The sequence below is a fragment of the Oncorhynchus keta genome, chromosome 4 (assembly GCF_023373465.1).
Source record: "Oncorhynchus keta strain PuntledgeMale-10-30-2019 chromosome 4, Oket_V2, whole genome shotgun sequence".
Lineage (NCBI taxonomy): Eukaryota > Metazoa > Chordata > Actinopteri > Salmoniformes > Salmonidae > Oncorhynchus > Oncorhynchus keta.
The window spans coordinates 74,589,005-74,611,377 of NC_068424.1; the positions used below are offsets into that span (position 1 = coordinate 74,589,005).

At 42.6% G+C, this 22,373-nt stretch overlaps 2 protein-coding genes across 4 annotated transcripts in view; both read right to left on the bottom strand.

Annotated features, from left to right (window-relative positions):
* The window catches only part of LOC118373009 (androgen receptor-like), a 43,398-nt gene extending 41,635 nt beyond the window's left edge, over positions 1 to 1,763 (bottom strand). The window contains exon 1 of the mRNA XM_052515560.1: positions 657 to 1,763. Coding sequence (XP_052371520.1) covers positions 657 to 1,495 — 839 coding nt within the window. The 5' untranslated portion in view covers positions 1,496 to 1,763. The remainder of the gene's footprint in view (positions 1 to 656) is intronic.
* Positions 1,764 to 2,763: 1,000 nt separating this feature from the next.
* LOC118373007 (moesin-like) lies at positions 2,764 to 22,368 on the bottom strand. Of its 3 annotated transcripts, none has more exons than XM_052515576.1 (15): positions 21,519 to 22,368; positions 18,686 to 18,736; positions 17,571 to 17,654; positions 17,366 to 17,461; positions 16,799 to 16,921; positions 14,074 to 14,225; positions 13,691 to 13,774; positions 10,762 to 10,908; positions 9,825 to 9,921; positions 9,532 to 9,695; positions 9,318 to 9,448; positions 9,037 to 9,197; positions 8,444 to 8,527; positions 7,324 to 7,473; positions 2,764 to 4,668 (listed from the first exon to the last, which is right to left on the bottom strand). In XM_052515576.1, exons 2-15 carry the CDS (start codon positions 18,710 to 18,712, stop codon positions 4,504 to 4,506), a joined length of 1,665 nt encoding a protein of 554 aa, XP_052371536.1. In that variant the 5' UTR covers positions 18,713 to 18,736; positions 21,519 to 22,368; the 3' UTR covers positions 2,764 to 4,503. The 3 variants fall into 3 exon arrangements, with proteins under 3 accessions (XP_052371536.1, XP_052371528.1, XP_052371537.1); XM_052515568.1 differs by lacking the exon at positions 21,519 to 22,368 and adding an exon at positions 19,951 to 21,015; XM_052515577.1 differs by lacking the exons at positions 18,686 to 18,736; positions 21,519 to 22,368 and adding an exon at positions 19,951 to 21,015.
* Between the last annotated feature and the right edge of the window lie 5 nt (positions 22,369 to 22,373).

The following is a 22,373-nucleotide window of genomic DNA, read 5'->3' on the forward strand; positions in this document are numbered from 1 at the left end:
TTGTGTGTCCTGATCGTGCCTGGTGTGTGGTGGACAAAATCAACATGTGCGTGATAGGGCATGTGGACACACGTGTGCTTGTGGCCTGGTCAGAATGTTGTTGTTTTTTTTTACCCTTATTTTACCAGGTGGCAGGACACATAGCAGGACACATAGCAGGACACATGGCAGGACACATAGCAGGACACATGGCAGGACACATAGCAGGACACATAGCAGGACACATAGCAGGACACATGGCAGGACACATAGCAGGACACATGGCAGGACACATAGCAGGACACATAGCAGGACACATAGCAGGACACATGGCAGGACACATAGCAGGACACATGGCAGGACACATAGCAGGACACATAGCAGGACACATAGCAGGACACATAGCAGGACACATGGCAGGACACATGGCAGGACACATAGTGAATATGGTGCCATCCAGAAGCATCACAACACTTAACTCTACATAATACTGTCATAACAATATAACAGATAGCATTACAACTATTATTGAATTTGACAGATTATAAAAACTGATGTTTTGTTATGATGACACAAACATAGTTAGAGAAGCTACATTGATGTTCCTCTGGCCCGCTTGGTATTATGGGAAACAAACAAACCATTTAAATAAAATGTCTTATAAAGAGTATATCTACCTCAAACTGGGGTCAGCACCCATCCATCCAGAACTATCCTTCTTGATAGCGGAATGATACACTTGGAGACCCCTTTCACCCATCATCACACTTTGGTAACTTTGCGCCTGGGCATGAAACTCCTGTGGCATCCCAGAGCCATAGTCCGTATAGTTAACCCCAGGGAACGAGGTACAAGGAAAGGGTTTACGTGCTCCACGAGACATGCAATTTCCGTTGTCACAATATTTACAGAACCAAGATCCATCCGCCACGGGACAGGGTCCCTCATGCCCTGGTTCGATTTTGATGTTACGGCTGCTGGGTTGGTAATTGACTGCCGATGTGTCCGGAAAGTCCCTACCAAACACCAGGGCTGGGGGGGCTTTACGTAATGGAGAACTTAAAGGTAACAGTTCGTCAAACTGAGAGGGCACTGCGTTACCGTTATCCAGATTCACGAACATGTCCGAGTTTTTACGGAGACCTTGGGCCATCTCCAAATCGTGCGTAGGCCTTGTCACGTTCCATTCGCAGTCCCTTTCGCGCTCCAGAGTTTGTAAAAAACCCAAGTCATTTTGTCCACAAATGTCTTGATTTACTTCGAATGATGGCCCATTTGATATAATTATCGTTTTTCTCGACATCTGGGTGGTTAATGAGGTCAAACTGGCGCCAGCTCCAAAATCCTCCGAGACGGAGAAACGGTTTCCGTAATTTGGGCCGCTGTCTGCAGAGAACGGAATGTCGCCGCGTCCATTATCCACTACCTCGTTAAACTGCGAACTCAAACCTAAAAACACAGGCACCGCGTCACTTAATTCATTGGCTGTATGTGATTTATTTGTGCCACTCTGCATTGTTGTTTTGATTCCGTCACAGACGCGCACGGTTCTAAACTAATACGTGATCTCTAGGTCTCAGTTGTGCACAGCAGAACCTAAAACTCGAGGAGCTACAAAAAAATGTCCCGTAATGTGAGAGTAGAAGCAACTACGTAAAATCCAAACGCAACCGTGTCACCGGAGACTCCTGATATGTCGTTATGTCTGGCCACCACCTATAACCACATCGAACTACGGGATCTACATTAACAACAAGTCACTTCGACGCCTCCGCGCTTTGCTCATTCGGGTGTGACCTCCGCAGCTCAGTGAAGGGAATGGCTGGCGCGTGTCCAAGTTGAGACTTGTGTGGAGTAAAGGGCATTCTCTACCGTATCATTATTGTCTGTTTATAACACATGGTTCCAAATGTATATGGTTCTAAATCTATGTTGATCTAAATCTGTCTGCTACTTATTTGACTGTTGCTATTCTCACTGTAAAGTATATTTGAAATATAGTTTTAATAAAGTTGAAGAGACAAGAGTGCCTCTGTTGCTGGTTCCTCTTATCTCCCAGTCAAAACACAGTGTGTGCTCTCCTCCTCCTTCAGTGTAATAACACAACAACAGTGACTTGTTAGTGTTTTTCTGACCCACAGACTCTCCGGTAATGTATTTAAAAAAGTGATTGAAAGCTATGTTCACCGTGTTACAGTACCTTAAGATGAATGCACTAACTGTAAGTCTATCTGGATAAGAGCTTCTGCTAATTGACTCAAATGTAATGTAACTGAGCTGCTCAATAGCCTACTTCCCAAATAACATCCCTGTATTTTCCCCAGAGAGGGATTTTGTCTTCCAGAATAGTAGACCTCAGATTTTAGAACACTGTATAAAAATAAAAAAAGATGTTGATTCAACTTAAAGCAACCAGCTGCAATATGATTGTGAGTTGGCTCAACAACATGTTTGCTCCAGCTGGTTATCTTACAATTGTATGTGGAATCAATATATATTTTTTTAAACAGTCCTTACTATATGTTTTCAGTCATAACATGCCTACTGAAAAACACACACACTCCATACAAACATATGTCAGACCTGCACACGCGCGCGCGCACGCACGCACGCACGCACACACACACACACACACACACACACACACACACACACACACACACTAACACACATACACACATACACACATAAAACAACAAACACACTCACATCAAGTACAATAATATATGCCTAGAGTGATACAGTAGCAAAATACACAGCACTCAACACATATTCAGTGTTGGTTAATGGTATTTATTGGAGTCATAGCAAAACACTTTGCAAAGGATGTTGTACTCATTGATACGGTTCAAGTCAGAAGTGTACATACACCTTAGCCAAATACATTTAAACTCAGTTTTTCACAATTCCTGACATTTAATCCTAGTAAAAACGTCCTGTCTTAGGTCAGTTAGGATCACCACTTTATTTTAAGAATGTGAAATGTCAGAATAATAGTAGAGATAATGATTTTTTCAGCTTTTATTTCTTTCATCACATTCCCAGTGGGTCAGAAGTTTACATACACTCAATTAGTATTTGGTAGCTTTGCCTTTAAATTGTTTAACTTGGGTCAAATGTTTTGGGTAGTCTTCCACAAGCTTCCCACAATAAGTAGGGTGAATTTTGTCCCATTCCTCCTGACAGATCTGGTGTAACTGAGTCAGGTTTGTAGGCCTCCTTGCTCGCACACACTTTTTCAGTTCTGCCCACAAATTTTCTATTGGATTGAGTTCAAAGTTTTGCGATGGCCACTCCAATACCTTAAGCCATTTTGCCACAACTTTGAAGGTATGCTTGGGGTCATTGTCCATATGGAAGACGCATTTGCGACCAAGCTTTAACTTCGTGACTGATGCCTTGAGATGTTGCTTCAATATATCCACATAATTTTGCTTCCTCATGACGCCATCTATTTTGTGAAGTGCACCAGTCCCTCCTGCAGCAAAGCACCCCCACAACATGATGCTGCCACCCCCATGCTTCACATGTTCTTCAGCTTGCAAGCCTCCCCCTTTTTCCTCCAAACATAACAATGGTCATGAACAAGACTTGTGGGGGTCTACCATTTTTTTTCTGAGGTCTTGGCTGATTTCTTTTGGTTTTCCCATGATGTCAAGAGGCACTGAGTTTGAAGGTAGGCTTTGAAATACATCCACAGGTACACCTCCAGTTGACTCAAATTATGTCAATTAGCCTATCAGAAGCTTCTAAAGCCATGACATAATTTTCTGGAATTTTCCAAGCTGCTTAAAGGCACAGTCAACTTAGTGTATGGAAACTTCCCACTTCAACTGTCCCTGTGAAATAACATCCTAAGAAAATATTGCAATTAAGCTCAAACCCTTCCTCTCACTAATCTATCCATACCCTTCCTCTCACTAATCTATCCATACCCTTCCTGTCACTAATCTATCTATACCCTTCCTCTCACTAATCTATCCATACCCTTCCTCTCACTAATCTATCCATACCCTTCCTCTCACTAATCTATCCATACCCTTCCTCTCACTAATCTATCCATTCCCTTCCTGTCACTAATCTATCCATACATAAAAATATGGTTTTCATGCTATATCAGCTAATAATTATTTTGCATAGATTAATTTCAAGATTACAAAAACCATGAGCAAAAGCAGCATAAATTATGATATATTATGATTAATTGTATCATCACTCACTTTGATTGTGGTACGAGGAGCCTACAGTTTGTAGTCCACAGAATTTTACTTGACCAAACTACAAATCCCATGAAGTTGGTCACAGGGGACAACACACTACTAGGGAGAAGCATTAATGATTTAGTAATTACACTGTACCTGCCTATATGACTCCCATTTAAATACATAGATTCAGTACAGACTCTTGTTCTCTCTCTATCTCTCTCTCACTCTCTCTCACTCTCTCTCACTCTCTCTCACTCCCACACTCCCACACACGCGCACACACACACACCTTCTCTCTCATTCGCATCCTTTCTATCCTTCACATGGACTCAAACTCGTCGATGCGTTGCTTGGTGTTGCCCTGTCGTATCTGACGGAGGGTCCTGTACTTGTCCCGGCCGGCCTTAACGTTCTCCGCGTGGATCAGGTCATTGGGAGTATTCTTACTGTCGTCTCGAGCGCTGGCCAACTCACTACTCAGGGCCTGAGGACAACCGGACAACAAGGACACAAATAAACTGGTGGAGCGTCAACATAATATACTATACATGGGAATGAATGTGTGGTGCATGTCGTCTAAGAACCATAGCTCTCATTTCAGGGCTCAGGCCTGGAGAAGATTTTTACATTTAGTCAGGACTGAACCCAACCATGCAGAATTCTGTTCGCTGCTCTGGCCCCCCAATGGTGGAACAAACTCCCTCACGACGCCAGGACAGCGGAGGCAATCACCACCTTCCGGAGACACCTGAAACCCCACCTCTTTAAGGAATACCTAGGATAGGATAAGTAATCCTTCTCACCCCCCCCTTTAAGATTTAGATGCACTATTGTAAAGTGACTGTTCCACTGGATGTCATAAGGTGAATGCACCAATTTGTAAGTCGCTCTGGATAAGAGCGTCTGCTAAATGACTTAAATGTAAATGTTAAATGTTCTGGTTAGGTTAGGGCCATAGGTTATATGTTAAAGAAGTTAGGGTCTGGCTTTTGTATAGTCAGTCGGTCATCCTTCTGGGCCTCTGTCATGGTCATGAATTAGAGTCATGGGTTAAGGTTAAAGGTCATGGAGTGTGGAAGAAGTGAAAAAATGATGATTGTCTATCTACAATGACAAGCCACCGGGGTCTGACAACCTGGATGGGAAATGACTGAGGGTAATAGCAGACGATATTGCCACTCCTATTTGCTCTATCGTCAATCTAAGCCTTCTAGAAAGTGTGTGCCATCAGGCCTGGAGGGAAGCCAAAGTCATTCCTTCACCCAAGAACAGTAAAGCCCGCCACCCGAGTGGCGCAGTGGTCTAAGGAACTTGCTATGCCACTAGAGATCCTGGTTTGAGTCCAGGCTCTGTCGCAGCCGGCCGTGACCGGGAGACCCATGGAGCAGCGCACAATTGGCCCAGCGTCGTCCAGGTTAGGGGAGGGTTTGGCCGGCAGGGATGTTTTTGTACCATCACGCACTAGCGACTCCTGATGGCACGGTCGGCAGGTGTACAGTGTTTCCTCAGCTGGCTTCCGGGTTAAGCAAGCAGTGTGTCAAGAGGCAGTGCGGCTTGGCTTGGTTGTGTTTTGGAGGACTCAAGGCTCTTGACCTTCGCCTCTCGCGAGTCCGTACGGGAGTTGCAGTGATGGGACAAGACTGTAACTACCAATTGGATACCACAAAATTGGGGAGAAAATGGGGTAAAAAAATAAGAATATAAATAAATAAATGAGTAGTAAAGCCCCCTACTCAAATAGCCAACCAATCAGCCTGTTACCAACCCTTATTAAACTTCTGGAAAAAAATGGTGTTTGACCAGATACAATGCTATTTTACTCTAGACAAATTGACAACAGATTTTCAGCACGCTTACAGGGAAGGACATTCAACAAGCACGGCACTTACACAAATGACTGATGATTGGCTGAGAGAAACTGATAGTAACATTTTTTTATAAGCTGTTTTGTTAGACTTCAGTGCGGCTTTTGACATTATCGATCATAGTCTGCTGGAAAAACGTATGTGTTATGGCTTTACACCCCTTGCTATCGTGTGGATAAAGAGACAACCTCAAACAGTCACACTCCAAACTCCACTATGGCCAAGACCAAAGAGCTGTCAAAGGACTACAGAAACAAAATTGTAGACCTGCACCAGGCTGGGAAGACTGAATCTGCAATAGGTAAGCAGCTTGGTTTGAAGAAATCAACTGTGAGAGTAATTATTAGGAAATGGAAGACATACAAGCCCACTGATAATCTCCCTCGATCTGGGGCTCCACGCAAGATCTCACCCCGTGGGGTCAAAATGATCACAAGAACAATGAGCAAAAATCCCAGGACCACACGGGGGGACTTAGTGAATGACCTGCAGAGAGCTGGGACCAAAGTAACAAAGCCTACCATCAGCAAGGGCATTGAAGATGAAACGTGGCTGGGTCTTTCAGCATGACAATGATCCCAAACACACCGCCCGGGCAACGAAGGAGTGGCTTCGTAAGAAGCATTTCAAGGTCCTGGAGTGGCCTAGCCAGTCTCCAGATCTCAACCCCATAGAAAAACTTTGGAGGGAGTTGAAAGTCCGTGTTGCCCAGCAACAGCCCCTAAACATCACTGCTCTAGAGGAGATCTGCATGGAGGAATGGGCCAAAATACCAGCAACAGTGTGTGAAAACCTTGTGAAGACTTACAGAAAACGTTTGACCTCTGTCATTGCCAACAAAGGGTATATAACAAAGTATTGAGATAAACTTTTGTTATTGACCAAATACTTATTTTCCACCATAATTTGCAAATAAATTCATAAAAAATCCTACAATTTTATTTTCTGGATTTTATTTTCTCATTTTGTCTGTGATATTTGAAGTGTACCTATGATGACAATTACAGGCCTCTTTCATCTTTTTAAGTGGGAGAACTTGCACAATTGGTGGCTGACTAAATACTTTTTTGCCCCACTGTATATATACGGGACACGACAAGACGAGGACAAAAGACGTCTGACTGCTATGCCATCTTGGAGCAAGGATCATCATGATGATGTGGTTGGTGACACTTTTCTTCATGAAAATCCAATATCTTGACAACTTGACTGCTGACATGACCGTATCAACAGTGGACTAATGGGAGTTCCCCTTTAAGTCCGGTGTTTCTGACCTTGAGGTGTTTCTGTAGCCGTTCATTCTTCTGAGCCTCCGTCATGCGTCCCTCCTCGCTGCGGTCTCTGACCATGCCTGGTGATGTCAGCTCGGCGCTGGCCTCGGCGCTGCTCTCGTCGGTCTCGTCGTGGTCCCCCTGCACAGAGTCCTGGAGGTGGACACGGATGACTTTAGTCTTCAAATCAACATCCACTATGACCGCCAGATGACAAACACACACATGACCGCTCACAGTGGATAACGCTATCACACACACACACATGCACACACATGTTCACTCACACACTCTCGCTCACGTTGAAGCACTGTGGTTAGATAGAGGATAACACACTCACACGCACTCACACACACTCACTCACATGCTCACTCACACTCACGCTCGCTCACATTGAATCACTGTGGTTGGATAGAGGATAACGCTAGCACACACACTCAAACACACACACTCACATTTAATCACTGTGGTTAGATAGAGGGTTACGCTAGCACACACACACACTCACACTCACACACTCACATTTAATCACTGTGGTTAGATGGAGGGTTACCCTGGCACACACACACACTCACACTCACACACTCACATTTAATCACTGTGGTTAGATGGAGGGTTACCCTGGCACACACACACACTCACACTCACACACTCACATTTAATCACTGTGGTTAGATGGAGGGTTACCCTGGCACACACACACACTCACACTCACACACTCACATTTAATCACTGTGGTTAGATGGAGGTTTACGCTGGCACACACACACACTCACACACTCACATTTAATCACTGTGGTTAGATGGAGGGTTACGCTGGCACACACACACACAGTCACACACTCACATTTAATCACTGTGGTTAGATGGAGGGTTACGCTGGCACACACACACACACTCACACTCACACACTCACATTTAATCACTGTGGTTAGATGGAGGTTTACGCTGGCACACACACTCACACACTCACATTTAATCACTGTGGTTAGATGGAGGTTTACGCTGGCACTCACACACTCACATTTAATCACTGTGGTTAGATGGAGGGTTACGCTGGCACACACACACACACACACACACTCACACATTTATTCATTAATTCCTTCATTTATTCTCTCACCCTTTTCTGCCATGTCTTTGTATCGTCGTCCTTCTTCTGCTTCACGTCCTCCAGAAGGGAGATCTTAGAGGTCAGATCAGTAGCCTGGAAAAAGAACCTTAGAATAATAAATTATTCTCCTAGTGTCCGTCTGTCTGTCGGTCTGTCTGTCTATTTGTATTTATTATGGATCCCCATTATCTGCTGTCAAAGCAGCAAAATGAAGGCAGTTTATACAATTTTAAAAACATTATAATACATTCACAGATTTCACAACACACTGTGTGCCCTCAGGCACCTACTCCACCACCACCACATATCTACAGTACTAAATCCATGTGTATGTATAGTGTGTGTGTGTGTGTGTGTGTGTGTGTGTGTGTGTGTGTGTGTGTGTGTGTGTGTGTGTGTGTGTGTGTGTGTGTGTGTGTGTGTGTGTGTGTGTGTGTGTGTGTGTGTGTGTGTGTCTGTCTGTCTGTCTGTCTGTCTGTCTGTCTGTGTGGCTGTCTGTCTGTGTGGCTGTCTGTCTCTGTCTATGTATGTGTGTCTATCTATCTGTCTTTGTGTGGTGTCTGTCTGCCTATCTATGTGTGTGTGTCTATGTGTGTGTGTACCAGGTTCTCCTGGTTCTTCATCTGGCTCTCTGACTGCTGTAGGAGGGCTGCCTTGGTCTCTTCCGCTGCCCTGCGCTCCTTCTCCAGACGCTCTGCCTCCTCCTGGGCAAATGTCCTCTCTTTCTCCAGCTCCAGGGCCCTGCGAGTCCTCTTATCCAGCTCTACACATACACATACACACACACACGCACAAATACACACACACACAAAATAATATGAAGACACACAAGCATGCATGCACATACAGCACACACACTGTCAGAAGACAGAATGAGTCTGACCTTCCTGAGCTTTCTTGGTCTCTTCCTCAATCTGTTTAAGTCTGCCTATCAGCTCCATGGTTTCTCTGGCGATCTTCTCTGTCTCCTTCTCCGCATTCTCTCTCTTCTTCTTCTCGCTCTCAAGCAGAGCTCTGAAATGAGGGATATGAGGGATGAGTAAACACCTGCTAACAACATTATCTCTCTCTCTCTTTCCCCCTCTCTCTGTCCTCACTTATCCATCTGTCTCTTCGTCTTCTCCTCACGGGCCTGGGCTTTCATCTGCTGGACCTCGATGGTGTCTGGCTTCCTCCTCCTCATGTACAGGTCATGGTTCCCCATGCACAGCGCCAGGATACGCTTGTTGATCCGTAGACGAGGGGCGTAGAACACAAAATCCTGGAACAGACTCATTTACCATAAATGCCTCTTGAAAAAATGAAGTGGCCTTTTTTAATACTTAAAAACGGGTCAGAGGTTTGAATTATAACCAAATACACAGCAGATAAAGAAACAGAGGTGACATACCGGGGCTTTCTTGTCCATGGGTTTTATAACAAACTTCTTGTCGTTGAAGGAAATGTTTCTGATCTCACTCCATGGGAAGCCGATCTTAGGGGTCATCCTATAAAGAAAACACTGTAGAATAGTTCACTCCAAAATCAAAGTTCATCCAATGTTTTCAGACTTCAGACAAAAGTAGTCTCATATCATGATGAACCTATGGAGAATTCGGATCTATACTGAACAAAAATATAAACGCAACCATTTCAAAGAATTTCAAAGATTTTACTGAGTTACAGTTCATATAAGGAAATCAGTCAATTGAAATAAATAAATTAGGCCCTAATCTATGGATTTCACATGACTGGGAATACAGATATGCATCTGTTGGTCACAGATACCTTTAAAAAAAGGTAGGGGCGTGGATCAGAAAACCAGTCAGTATGTGGTGTGACCACGTCGCCTCATGCAGCACGACATATCTCTTTCACATAGAGTTGATCAGGCTGTTGATTGTGGCTTGTGGAATGTTGTCCTACACCACCTTCAATGGCTGTGTAAAGTTGCTCAATATTGGTGTGAAATGGAACAGGCTGTCGTACTCCTCAATCCAGAGCATTCCAAACATGCTCAATGGGTGACATGTCTGGTGAGTATGCAGGCCATGGAAGAACTGGGACATTTTCAGCTTCCAGGAATTGTGTACACATCCTTGCGACACGGGGCTGTGCGTTATCATGCTGAAACATGAGGTGATGGCGGCAGATGAATGACACGACAATGGGCTTCAGGATCTCGTCACGGTATCTCTGTGCATTCAAATTGCCATAGATAAAATGCAATTGTGTTCGTTGTCCGTAGCTTATACCTGCCCATACCATAACCCCACCGCCACCATGGGGCACTGCTAAATTGACATATTACGTTTATATTTTTGTTCAGTGTAGTTAACGGTTCCAACCTGTCAGTGTTCTGGTATATGTTGAGGCCCAGAGCGTCTACCCCCAGCCACAGCTCTGAACCCTTCTTGTTCTTGATGCTGAAGTAGTTGACTCCATACATCTCTAGATCCTGAGCTATCTTCAGATACTCCACCATGGCATCCTCCCTGGGGACAGATTGACACAGAGACAGACACAGACACACATAGACACACATAGACACACACAGATACACATAGACACACACACACACACACATAGACACACATAGACACACACAGACACACATAGACACACATAGACACACACAGACACACATAGACACACACAGACACACATAGACACACACAGACACACATAGACACACATAGACACACACAGACACACATAGATATACACAGACACACATAGACATACATAGACACACATAGACACACAGACACACATAGACACACATAGACACACATAGACACACATAGACACACATAGACACACATAGACATACATAGACACACATAGACACACATAGACATACATAGACACACATAGACACACACAGACACACACAGACACACACAGACACACATAGACATACATCGACACACATAGACACACACAGACACACATAGACACACATAGACACACATAGACACACACAGACACACATAGACACACATAGACACACATAGACATACAAAGACACACATAGACACACATAGACATACATAGACACACATAGACACACATAGACACACATAGACACACATAGACACACATAGACACACATAGACACACATAGACACACATAGACACACATAGACACACACAGACACACATAGACATACATAGACACACATAGACACACACAGACATACATAGACACACATAGACATACATAGACACACATAGACACACACAGACACACATAGACACACATAGACATACATAGACACACACAGACATACATAGACACACATAGACATACATAGACACACATAGACATACATAGACACACACAGACATACATAGACACACATAGACAAAGACAATCAGTGAGGAAGATGCTCTGTATGCAGCTATCATAATGCATAGCACATTCTACATACACTGAGTGTACAAAACATGAAGGATACCTGCTCTTTCCATTACATAGACTGACCAGGTGAATCCAGGTGAAAGCTATGATCTCTTATTAATGTCACCTGAACCCTCTACAGTCTACAGACTAAACCTTGTCTATATTCCGGGGGAGGGAAATGTCTTCAGAAGGTCATACCAAGGATCATTTAGATATTTTATTTTGAATTTTAAGACCCCTTGATGTATCCAAAAAAAGTATTATTATTTGATGAATATTTTAAATTGGTCTTACTGCTATTAGCAAATGCATTGATAGTCCCCCCAAAAATCTAAAGGGAGTTTGTTCTGAAGTGTCTGTCCTCTATCTGAGAGATATAAGAAAGATCAGGAAACATTTGTTGTTGTTTTTTAGATCTTTATACATGTATTTAACCCCTTATTTTTGGCACTACACATTCTCCGTATATAATTCCATACGTTTTTTCAACTGGTACTGGGGGACCTTCAGACGAGTCTTGTGTGGCCTGTGGAGCAAAACAATCAACAGAAAATGTGTATGTGTTCGTGAGACCTTTCCACAGAGGGGTCCTATTAGTGTGTAGCCCAAACTGTTGGGACGTTACAGACATAAGTTGGCAGATCGGCTGTACCGATTTCAGACGAGTACCAAGACGCTTGAGGGGGTCGAAAGGGAAAAACGGAGAACCACCATTGTGTTCATGAGAGTCTCATCTTCCCATAGAGTGGGTTTGTAGGCCAAACCGTTAGGATGCTACAGACGATTTTCTGGGATGTCTCATGGTCTTACAAACATACGCAGAAGTCCGAATGCGGTGGATTGAGACATATCCAAAGCAAACTAAAGATATCTCTGGCTTAAACTGACTATCTCTGGCTTAAACTGACTATCTCTGGCTTAAACTGACTATCTCTGGCTTAAACTGACTATCTCTGGCTTAAACTGACTATCTCTGGCTTAAACTGACTATCTCTGGCTTAAACGGACTATCTCTGGCTTAAACTGACTATCTCTGGCTTAAACTGACTATCTCTGGCTTAAACTGACTATCTCTGGCTTAAACTGACTATCTCTGGCTTAAACTGACTATCTCTGGCTTAAACTGACTATCTCTGGCTTAAACGGACTATCTCTGGCTTAAACGGACTATCTCTGGCTTAAACTGACTATCTCTGGCTTAAACTGACTATCTCTGGCTTAAACTGACTATCTCTGGCTTAAACTGACTATCTCTGGCTTAAACTGACTATCTCTGGCTTAAACTGACATATATTTCCTGGGGATTTGTTTATTATGCCAATTAGATTTCCACAGGGGTGCGGACATTGACTTTAGTTTTTTTTAAATCCACTTCAATTACGGGAGATGAAGGGGAGGAGACAGGTTAAAGAAGGATGTTTAAGTCTTGAGACACGGATTGTGTATGTTTGCCATTCAGAGGGTGAAGGGGCAAGACAAAATATTTAAGTGCCTTTGAACGGGGTCTGGTAGTAGGTGCCAGGCACATCAGTTTGGGTCAAGAAGTGCAAAGCTGCTGGGTTTTTCACACTCAACAGTTTCCTGTGTGTATCAAGAATGGTCCACCACCCAAAGGACATCCAGCCAACTTGACACAACTGCGGGAAGCATTGGAGTCAACATGGGCCAGCATCCCTGTGCAATGTTTTCGACACCTTATAAAGTCCATGCCCCAACGATTTGAGGCTGTTCTGAGGGAAAAAGAGGGGGGTGAAACTCAATATTAGGAAGGTGTTCTTAATGTTCTGTACATCAGTGTAAAATCAGTGCAATACAAGTAAGCCAGTGTTAACTTGGATTGTACTGTGAGTAGAGAGGACATGTGGTCTTACCTCAGCACTCCCTTGTGCTCCTCATGCCACACCTTTATCCTATTCTCCCACTGCTCCTTGTTCAGCTTGTGCTGCTCCAGAACCCTAAGGGTAGAGGAACCGAGAAGGGTCAATTAGGAGGGTAGAGAGAAGATGGTAGCCTAGTGATTAAGAGCGTTGGGCCGGTACTCAAATCCCAGAGCAGACTAGGTAACTCTCTCTGTGTAAGAGTGTCTGCTAAATTAAATGGAATTGACCCCAACACTGATCTGAGTATGGAAGACAACCATCAGAGGAGCGTTCAGGGAGACTTGGAATAGATCTCTCTTCAAAATGATCACCAGTTTAGCTTCTGTTTGTGGGCTGAGGTATGTCACACAGGGGGACTGGGAGAGACGACACACCTCTGGGGAAGCAGCTTGTCCCTGCTGAGGTAACCAGGGAAGTGGTAGTCCTTCTTGTAGTCTCCATGTTTGGTCTGAACAGAGTAGGAGGCCAACAGCACAGCCGTCTCAGGAGGACAGTAGATATCATCATTCAGGATGCCTTCCTTCACCTGCAGTGACATACATTATAAACAGTATGAGCTGTGTGTGTGTGTCTAACCTGTGTACATCTTAATATACATACAGTGCATTTCAGATCCCTTGAGTTTCTCCACATTATGCTACATTACAGACTTATTCTAAAATAGATCAAATAAAAATGTTCCTCGTCAATTTTTGGGGGCAAATTAAAAACAATTCAAATATGAAATAAATGATTTACATAAGTATTCAAACCCTTTGATGTGAGACTCGAAATTGAGCTCAGGTGCATCCTGTTACCATTTATCATCCTTAAGATGTTTTTATAACTTGATTGGAGTCCACCTGTGGTAAATTCAATTTATTGGACAAGATTTGGAAAGGCACACATCTGTCTATATAAGGTCCCACAAAAACCAAGCCATGAGGTCTAATGAATTGTCAGTAGAGCTCCGAGACAGAATTATGTCCAGGCACAGATCTGGGGAAGGTGACCAAGAAATGGATGGTCACTCATACAGAGCTCCAGAGTTCCTCTGTGGAGATGGGAGAACCTTCCAGAAGGACAACCTTCTCTGCCGTATTCCACCAAACATGACTTTATGGTATAGTGGTGTCATGACATTAGCCTCTTTGGGTATAGCAAACCCGTCCCCCTCTCCCTGCCTCCCCCTTGCCTCCTTCAACTAGGCTGCTGTGGTCAGAGGTCGTAAATTCCCGAGAAAACCCTGCCACATAGTATAGAGAGAGTAAATTTTCATAGAGGACAAAGGAAAATCTTCCACCTCACAGAACTTGAGGTACGAACAATTTTATGTTCCGGAGAAAGTATAAAAGATCGGTGAAGAATCCAGCTACGAACTGGTTCGTTTGTCACGACTTGGGGAAGCTCATGGGAGACGTGTGGCCACATTACCATAACGCTGTTTATATAATAGCCTCAGATATGAGGTTTACATCTAATTGTTGTATAAGATGAATGAGTGACTATGATACTGTTTACACAATTTTACCATGTGATTTTGGACTGTTTAATTTTGGACTGTTTAATGAAGGAAAACTCAAAAAGGGGATTGGAGTTAACTAAATCAGAGGACTGCCCCTGAGCCCAGTAGGGTCAGACATCCTGGGACGGCCTTTTCTGCCATTCCAAATAAAAACCCCACTCGGGTTTTCGATCAGCAGACCGAGCTTACCTCAACTACGAGATGGCTAAAGGTTGCAGACCATGTTTTTCTCCATTAGGAGGACAAATGTTGTAGACCATTGCTGAATATTTTAACCATATCACGTGGTTAAACTCTTAGACTATCGATACCGACAGAATAAGAACAAGTCTTGGATATTAATTACCAGTCTGCAGCTAGGAATTCGGTATCATTGAACACGAAGAACGACAACCACCGAAACATCCATTCTATAACAAATGTCACTCTGAACAATTCCCTCTAACCACAACCGAGAGAGAGAGGGAGAGAGACGGACAATTCTACAAAAGAAATGAACTTTTCACCAGCGATCAAGACGACACACTGAGCGTAAATATATATATTGATTGCAATTGTTCCTGAATGAGTGAGCGTTCATGTGCAAAGGATTAGCATTTCAATTGTTATAACTACAGATATTATCTGTAGTGACTTCTTAGTCGACCCCCACTTCCCCTTTTGTCTAACAAGCCACCATGCCGGTTTAACCCACTAGGGCACATTCTCCTATCATTTCATGTAACCACATTTACCTTGTTTGTTTGTTTATGCATTTCTGTGAATTAGTTAATAATAAATAAATGATTTAAGACAATTGATGTATGGATGACTCATAGTGAAGACTGGGTTCGTGCAGATAACCAACAATTTACGACGTTTGGAATGAGACTAACGTGAGGTAAAGTAAATAATTCATTAATTCAAAGACTAATTGATCAGATAAATATCTGAAAAGTTATTTTAGGAAATTATAACATTGTAATCTGAATATTTTTCATTGGTTCCCCTACTTCCTAGTTAATTAGTTACGTGAATAATCAGTTGATCGCGTAATAACTAATTACAGAGAATCTTTGATAAAAACTATCAGTCTTCAGTTAATGATAGTAAAGACACGTCAGTGGTCAGACGGAAGCCACTCCTCAGTAAAAGGTACATGACAGCCCACATGGAGTTTGCCAAAAGGCACCTGAAGGACTCAGACCATGAGAAACAAGATTCTCTCCAAGCAATGCAAAGCGTCACGTCTGGAAGAAACCTGGCAACATTCCTACGGTGAAGCATGGTGGTGGCAGTATCATGCTGTGGGGATGTTCTTTAGCAGCAGGGACTGGGAGACTAGTCAGGATCAAGGGAAAGATTAATGGAACAAAGTACAGAGAGATCCTTGATGAAAACAATCAGGTCTCCTTTACCTTTGATATAGAACATTGCATTGTTGAGGAAAAGCTTGTAAGTAAACATTTCTCTGTACTGTTCACACCTGTTGTTTCCTGTGAACGTGACAAATAAACTTTGATTTGATGTATTTGTGTGTGCACGTGTGTCTGGCCAGCTCTTGTGTGTGTGTCTGTGTATGCGCATGTAGTCGTGTGTGTGTGTGTGTGCGAGACCTGCAGGAAGAAAAGTCGTTGCGTGGCCTCTTGGATCAGTTCCTCAGCTACGTCTTCAGGGTAGAACTTGGCCCGGAACTTTATCAACAGAGGGTTCTCCCTGCGTACATCCTGAGCTGTCACCTGGGAACATTACAGCATTGCAACAACATGAGTGAGTTAATAAGTGAATGAATGGGCATGGATGGGTGTGTGTGTGTGTGTGTGTGTGTGTGTGTGTGTGTGTGTGTGTGTGTGTGTGTGTGTGTGTGTGTGTGTGTGTGTGTGTGTGTGTGTGTGTGTGTGTGTGTGTGTGTGTGTGTGTGTGTGTGTGTGTGTGTGTGTGTGTTTGCATGCGTGTGTGTTTACTCTGTGTGTGCGTGCGTGCGTGCAGAGCTGGATGAGCAGACTCGCAGGGCCCTGGAGCTGGAGAAGGAGAGGACGTTTGCCCAGGAGGAGGCAGAGCGTCTGGAGAAGCAGAGGACGGTTGCCCAGGAGGAGGTAGAGCGTCTGGAGGAGCGCAGGGCAGCAGAAGAGGCAGTCCTATATGTTGTTACTGTCTGAGGAGAGTAGTGAGAATGTACTCACCCTCTTGTTGAGTTTGAGCCAGGTAGAGAAGCCTTTGCTGTCCTGGTACTGTAGGCCAAAGAACCAGGTCTCTCTCAGCCCGATGGTCTTCACTATCTACACAACAATGAAGAAGAAGATCACTTGTTTGTCCATAGTCGAGGAAACAAAGATTTGTCTGTCTGTCTGCCTGTCTGTCTGTCCGTCCGTCCGCCTGTCCACGTACCTGGTCGAAAAGTTGTTTGCCAGTGGTGCTGGGCAGGACGGCAAACTCCAGCTCAGCGTCCATGGTGGTGACGCGAACATTGATCTACCAGAGGGCGTTCACATAGACACAAACTGGAGTATGAATGGGAGGAGAGAGAACTTAATAGCCTAATAAAACACATATATAGAGTAATGGTTAGTATAATAGGTAGTATGGTTTACAATAGGGGATAGGCATGCAGAATACACTGAACAGAAATATAAACGCAACATTCAACAATTTCAAAGATTTTACTGAGTTCAAAGTTCAAATGAGGAAATCAGTCAATTGAAATAAGTTAAGTCGGTTCTAATCTATGGGTTTCACATGACTGGGAATACAGATATGCATCTGTTAGTCACAGATACCTTTTTAAAAAAAAGGGCATTTTGTGCATTCAAATTGCCTTAGATAAAATGCAATTGTGTTTGTTGTCCTTAGCTTATGCCTGCCCATACCATAACCCCACCACCACCATGGTGCACTCTGTTCACAACATTGACATCAGCAAACCTCTCGCCCACACGACGCCATACACGTGGTCTGCGGTTGTGAGGCCGGTTGGACGTACTGCCAAATTCCCTTAAATAACGTTGGAGGCGCCTGAAATTAACATTCAGCTCTGGTGGACATTCCTGCAGTCAGCATGCAAATTGCACGCTCCCTCAAAACTTGAGACTGTGACATTGGGTTGTGTGACAAAATGTCACATTTTAGAGTGGCCTTTTATTGTTGCCAGTACAAGGTGCACCTGTGTAATTATCATGCTGTTTAATCAGCTTCTTGATATGCCACATCTGTCAGGTGGATGGATTATCTTGACAAATGAGAAATGCTCATCAACAGGGATGTAAACAAATATGTGCACAACATTTTTGAGAAATATGCTTTTTGTGTGTCTGGAAAATGTCTGGGATCTTTTATTTCAGCTCATAAAACATGGGACCAACACTTTACATGTTGCGTTTATATTTTTGTTCAGTGTACTAAGGGGCTAAGCAAATTATATGTCTCTTACTATGATTGTAAAAGTGTGTGCTAGGTTCTTAGGGACGTAGAAGACCCTCAAAATATAATATAATTATGTTTCTTACATTTTTCTGTTCAGCCTGCAGGATCATCCAATCGCAAGAGGTCGTAGGGGACTACAATCAAAACATGAAGCCCACAAGGTATTTTTAAACGTTAAATATTATTTAGGGAGAATTCTCAGAACAAAATAGAGTTGAGAGTATTCTCAGAACAGGGGAAGGTTTATTCTAGGATTCCATGATCCACACAGAACTGTAGTGTAGGTTTATTCTAGGATTCCATGATCCACACAGAACTGTAGTGTAGGTTTATTCTAGGATTCCATGATCCACACAGAACTGTAGTGTAGGTTTATTCTAGGATTCCATGATCCACACAGAACTGTAGTGTAGGTTTATTCTAGGATTCCATGATCCACACAGAACTGTAGCGTAGGTTTCTATTGTTGCTGTTGTTGTTTTGATGTCAATCATGTTAGTGAAAGTTTCCACATTGTGTGGACAATAAGAATATATATAATAAGTTCAAACCTATCCCAGGTAGCCCCCGCTAGGATTTACGAGGTGGTTTTTATTAACACTGATTATGGAGCAAATTGGGATAAAGTTACTAAACAGCTGAGATCAGAGACGACCAGGCCAACCAGGAAGGCCCATATTTAGGCCAATTATCAGATGTTTAATGTTGATCACATCGGCCTATTCTGACCAGGAGACTTCAACCACAAAAATATGAATGTTTCTACAAGTACAATGTTTATATTACTCAAAAGTGCTAAGATATAAAAGATTGAGTTTCAAAGTTGAGTGAACTCACTGTACTACAAGTATCTCACAGAACAACGTGTTGTGTTGAAACGCAAACTTTAAAAAAACCTTTGTATCTGATGTGAGTGGTTAACAAACAAAAATGTAACTTTTAACAAACACGGTATAACTCAGGGTAGTAATACCGTAAACCTTTAAAATGGCTGGTTTCAAGTTGTAATGTCACATGCACACGTACCGTGAAATGCGATTCTTGAAAACTCAAAACCCCAACAATACAATAATAAATAACAATGTAATACTAGAAAAAGAACACAATAAATAAGAATAGGAAATGTGAAATACACAATAAAGGAAGTAAGCATATTATATACAATAAATAGTTTTCTAGACCATTATTCTGTCTCACAGAGCAACAGAGACATTACTATGGGAAAAAGTTGGCCTTGTTTTACTGTCAAATGCTACATTTACACAATCTCACCCTAATTTTACACAAACAGCCACATTTGAACTTCAATCCAGATTTGATAGGATTAAGAGTATAAATGGATACTCACAGAAGACATTTGTAAATATTTTATCTCCTATATTATTACGTTCCTGAGAGTTTCTTCTTTCGGCATTAGCCTCTTCTCCACAGAGTCATATGAAAGTGCTTTCAATATTCACTGGGATTATGGTGAATTAAAACGAGCCATTGTTGTGTTCTCAGGACTAATCCAATGGCAGCCCAGGAATCTAACTCAAGGTGGATTATTGCGGTGTACTAACACTTGACCCTCACAGGACCACCGCAAAATGGCGCACAAGACGTTGAATTTACATCCACCTTTAGAATACGATACTTTCATATGAGATATATGATAAGGCAATGTTGATAATATACTGTAGACCTAGCCTTAAACCCTAGACCACATTGCCACTAGCCAAGGAAAAAGTGATTAGCCTCAAGACATTCATTCCTACTTCTACATTGTTGTTGTTTTGTAAAAGACCCTCTTTGTCTTTTTCATTGTTCTTTCTTAATACAACATGTAATTGTTATTTTGTGAAAATAATGTTTTAAGATTTGAAACACAATAAGAAATCTACTATCAACTTTACCCTATGAGTGTAGGCAGTTGGCATCATTATCTTTAGAATTACATTGAAACAATGCAACCGTTTCCATTACAATGTTACAACAACAATGTAACGCAGCGTTTCTTAAAGTATGGGTCGCGACGTAAATGTATAATTATTTCATGAATTACTAGAATTGATTTGGTCAAGTGCAACTGCGCTCCCGGTTCAGCGCGCTCTCTGCTTGGCAGCGGTTTCTGCTCAGGGTGGCAGCTGCACGAGAGGGAGATACCCGTGTGCTTCGTGGTTTACCGGATCTTTTATCTCCAGTTTTGTTGAAGATCCCTCCGCGACCCACCCGCTGCAGCGCTGTGGTTCAAGCCACTGACTTGTTCTTCACCGCTGTCACAGGAAATGGACTCATGCAAGCCACACGTTCTCACTGAGCTCAATCGTCATGAAACGCAAATACAGTGATGACTTTTTGTCTCTGTCATACAAACTTTGAGAAATAACGAGGAGCGCCCACAATGGGTTTTTTTTGTGTGTGTGAGGAAGTGGTTAGTAATGCGTCTCAAAACGAACAAATGAACAAAACGGCACGTCCTGACCAAACATCCAGGCACTACTGTACATGACGGTAAACCCAGGGAGTGATTTCAGAACCGGGCTTCAAGAAACAGTGCTTCAAAAGTGGAACAGTAATTCAAATAGCAAGGCATTGTCATTTTATAACAAGTGACGGTAGGCATAAATAAGGGAGTACTATCTCTCATAGTAGTAGATGTGAGTTTCTCTTTCAACAATCCCCTGGCCTTTTAACGTTATACAGCTAATAGCTAACGTTAGCCAAAGCAAGCTAACTAGCCACTGATAGAGCAACCCTAAGAAACACTACAGATGAAGATGAAAAATGACCAGGCCTACTGTACATTTTACTGTAGATATTATTGTTGAAAACGGGTCTAGGTTGGAACTGTTGCTGTTATAGGTAATAATGTTTATTCTGAACTGGAATAAACTGACTGATTGAAGCAAGATGCTTTTAGAGGCAAACACTCACACAGTTCTGGGTTGCTCATATGCAACAGGAAGCGGTCTCCAGCCTGACTGAGAAAGCAGTAAGTTGTTCTGATACAGTTTGGCACCACACACTTATACAAGTCAGGGTTCTCCTGTCTAAAGCAGCCCAGAATATACATGTTTGTTGAAAACTTCAACCAGCCATACACCTCTCATTAGGACTGTGTGTATGTGTGTGTTTTCTGGTCTACATCTGTGTGATATGATCAGTTTATTCCAGTTCAGAATATAAAAATATGTATTTTAACAGCAACAGTAACAACCATGACTTTCTATCAACAATAATTTATACAGTAAGATGTACAGTAGGCCTGCTAATGTTTTATCTATACTGTTACTGTTACTTTGGGTTGCACGATCAAAAAGCCTGTGTGCATGTGTGTGTTTGTTCTGTTATACATCTGTGTAACGTGATCAATCCGTTTATTCAAGTTCAGAATTAAATTATTTATTGTATTTTAACAGCAACAGTTCCAATCTAGACAGGTATGTAAGAGTGTTTTTAATGGGGGAAAATAAACAAAAGATATCTATAGGTATTTCATTATTTGTTTTTGTCTATATTACGTTTTTTTTAGACATAAGGGCAATGATATTTACGTATAGTTGCATATTTTCCTACGCTTGGGTCCCAGGAAAACACATAATTTATTATTTGGTTCCCAGGCTGAAAAAGTTTAAGAACCCCTGATGTAACGGGTTTTATCAGATTCAGTGCCAGACGGACACTATGTAACAGTTTCCAGCCAGGGTCACTGCAGTACAGGACACGTAGGCACTGGCTTTCCTAGCGCATGCGTGGTGCTTCATAGCGCATGTCACGGCTGAAGGTATT

Excerpts from the sequence above, each read along its gene's own strand:
- LOC118373007 (XM_052515568.1), bottom strand. Across the intron at positions 16,922-17,365 it reads GGCTCAAACTCAACAAGAGG|GTGACAGCTCAGGATGTACG; the intron begins GTGAGTACATTC and ends TAATGTTCCCAG. Across the intron at positions 9,449-9,531 it reads ACGAAGAGACAGATGGATAA|AGCTCTGCTTGAGAGCGAGA; the intron begins GTGAGGACAGAG and ends CCCTCATTTCAG.